This window comes from Gekko japonicus, unplaced genomic scaffold (assembly GCF_001447785.1).
Source record: "Gekko japonicus isolate JY-2015 unplaced genomic scaffold, Gekko_japonicus_V1.1 scaffold2713, whole genome shotgun sequence".
Taxonomy (NCBI): Eukaryota; Metazoa; Chordata; class Lepidosauria; order Squamata; family Gekkonidae; genus Gekko; species Gekko japonicus.
The window spans coordinates 104,027-106,992 of record NW_015165323.1 but is presented as its reverse complement, the minus strand read 5'-3'; the positions used below and the strand labels follow the sequence as shown (position 1 = coordinate 106,992).

Below are 2,966 nucleotides of genomic sequence, written 5' to 3'. Positions count from 1 at the left end.
AGGGGAAGAACCTTTTTCTCACCTACGTTTTCTCCTAGCAGGAAGCTGCCTGTGCAAAAGAAATTCCCAGGCCCAAATACACCACCTGAGGGAACAGAGGACGCCTGTGCGCCTGCAGAAAGCTAGGCTCCGAGCGGCCCTCTTACCTCTGCCGTAAGCTGTAATCAAAGTCCACGTTGCTCTGGGGGGGGATGCAGCCGTTGCCAGCGTAAGGCTTTGGACCACAGAGGAGAAACAAACATTAGTCCCAGGCACAGCCCGAGCACACGGAGGAAACGTTCTCACGAAACACACGAGTGCCCGCTAGGCCTTAAGAACAATAATAACATAAGAGAAGCCAATGTTGGATCAGGCCAATGGCCCATCTAGTCCAACACTCTGTCACACAGTGGCCAAAAATACCAGGTGCCATCAGTAGGTCCAGCAGTGGGGCCAGGACACTAGAAGCCCTCCCACTATTGACCCCCCCAAGCACAAAGATGACAGAGCATCCCTTGCCCCAGAGCCCCTAGCTATACCTTGTGGCTAAGAGCCACTGATGGACCTCTGCTCCATATGCTTATCTAATTCCCTCTTGAAGCCGTCCATGCTTGTAGCCGCCACCACTTCCTGTGGCAGTGAATTCCATGTGTTAAGCATTGACAAGAGCTGTTCTTGAAAAAGAGCAGTTTCTGTCAAGAGCTCTCTCAGCCCCACCCACCTCACAGGGTGTCTGTTGCAGGGAGGGGAAGGGAAAGGAGTTTGTCAGCCGCTCTGAGACACCTTTGGGTAGTGAAGGGCCAGGGGTATGAATCCAATCTCTGTTTAGTTTCATTTCTGCTGTGTCTTTTACGTTTCTATTTGGATGACTTTCAGTGCCTGGCGTAGTCTCTCTCCTGGGAAAAGTAGCCCATTGCTTTGGCGGGCTTCTACTTGATCCCTGATTGGCCCTGGGCCGTCAGGGGGCCTCCTTGAATAACGTTTATCTCTTTCTTGCACACGCTTTTCTTCAGTTCTAACACGAAATGGTTAAGCTATCTGCATAGTTTGGTGTGGTGGTTAAGTGCGCGGAGTCTAATCTGGGAGAGCCAGGTTTGATTCCCCACTCCTCCTCCACTTGCACCTGGCTGGGTGACCTTGGGCGAGCCATAGTTCTGACAAGAGCTGTCCTTGAAAAAGAGCAGTTTCTGCCAAGAGCTCTCTCAGCCCCACCTACCTCACAGGGTGCCTGTTGTGGGAACCCAAGGCGAGCCCGATCTTGTCAGATCTCGGAAGCTGAGCAGGGCCGACCCTGGCAAGCCCTTGGATGGGAGACCTCCAAGGAATACCAGCAGTCAGGAGGCGGGGGTAGGCTTTATTCAGCCACCTCTCTGAATATCCTCAGTCACCAGAGGTCGCCATGACTTCCAGGTACACACACTTGCACACGCACACACACAAAAATAACGGCCAAGAGAGAGCCACACCAATGGCAGGAGGGCGTTCTGATCCAGAGAACAGAGCTGAATTTCCCAGCCTGAGACCTCCAAGGGAGCTCCAGCACACGGCTACCCCACATTCTTCTCCCCTGATTCCCCGCAGGCAGTCAATAAAGTAACTGTGCAATCTCCTTTTATGTCACTGTTCATTATGGGCGCCACAGGGCTGCAGTTCGGCACCGCTCTCAGCAGACAAAGCAGGGTATAAGTTCAGATTCCCCACAACCGCACGGGTCCCCACGGACAGCCTACCCCATATGTGACCATCACTGCGCTGGGCTTTAGCAGCTTCCCGGCTCCTTTGAACAAGCCCTGCAAAGGGGGGGTGGAAAGAAGATGGGGGGGGGATGACAAAAAAAAGTTCGAAGCCAGAACCTTTCCAGGATATTTGGGGGGAATGGCAATGTACAAACCCCCGTTAAACGTACAAACCCCTGCCAGGAGTACAACCACAACTGTTTCTCAGGAGCAACTGGAAACTGAGCAGCTCCCTTCTATTCTCCCATAACCACCACATCCTGTCTCTGTGAAAGTTTAGCAGGCTGTCGTACAAATGCATCATCCAGGGGGTGGTCACGGTCCTCCGAGGAACAAATTTCTGCTGCAGCAACAGCAGTCTGCTGGACAGCAGGTACCACTCAACAAAAGAATCCTCAGCTGAAGAGCCAGTTTGGTGGAGTGGTTAAGGGCGCGGACTCTAATCTGGGAGAACCGGGTTTGATTCCCCACTCCTCCACTTGCACCTGCTGGATGACCTTGGGTCAGTCGTAAGTTCTCTCAGAGCTGGTTTCCAGTTTTTGGCGACTTGCACGCGGGCGCGTTCCATCATTGCTCTGATGTGAGCGGCCCGCAAACGTGCCGGTGGGGAGGGGTCCGAGTTGATCTTGGACCCCCCGCAACCCTTTGTAGGAGGGTTGCAGGCTGGGACACGAGAGGTGCCTCTCCCAAGACGGAATGCCAAGGGATGGAGGCAGCTTTTTGCCCCGATAGGTCCTCGCGGCACGGAGCCAGCAATGGTACCTGGAGGCGCACACCGGACCGAGCGCGCAAGAGACCCTCCTGAACCTATCTTCCCTACCACAGAAATGAACGCAAGTAAGAACGGGAGTAAACGTAGGATTTAGCAAGTCTCCACTTGATTGCTGGTAGTAAAGCCGACCTGAAGCCCCAAACAAGTGGAGAGGGGGGTGGGGGGGGGGGGGATCCCCATCCCAAACGGACTGAGTTAAAGCGGGAGCGAGGGCGGCTTGAAAAGAGCGAATGGTGACGGAGGGAGGTGCAGATTAGCAACGAAGCGATATCTCCAGACTTAAAGAAGCCTTAAGAGACTTTTTAAAACTCCCTATTAAGTAAAAACAATGACGCAGCGTGCAGAAAAAATGGTGGCGAAAGTGAAACGTACAGGAGCAGTCAGCTCATCGTCTCCGGTTATTAACACTAAATGAGACCGCAAAAATAAAAACAAATGGGGTTAAAAACAGATATTGATCATGATATTTATTTATTCTA

General features: G+C 52.8%; 1 protein-coding gene across 1 annotated transcript in view; it reads right to left on the bottom strand.

Moving 5' to 3' along the window:
* LOC107109823 (chromosome unknown open reading frame, human C16orf13) overlaps window positions 1-2,966 on the bottom strand; it is a 9,831-nt gene that overhangs the window by 2,741 nt on the left and 4,124 nt on the right. Inside the window, exons 3-4 of the mRNA XM_015410530.1 lie at window positions 1,710-1,769; window positions 147-214 (exon numbers count right to left, since the gene is read on the bottom strand). Of these exons, the coding sequence (XP_015266016.1) occupies window positions 147-214; window positions 1,710-1,769 (128 nt within the window). The remainder of the gene's footprint in view (window positions 1-146; window positions 215-1,709; window positions 1,770-2,966) is intronic.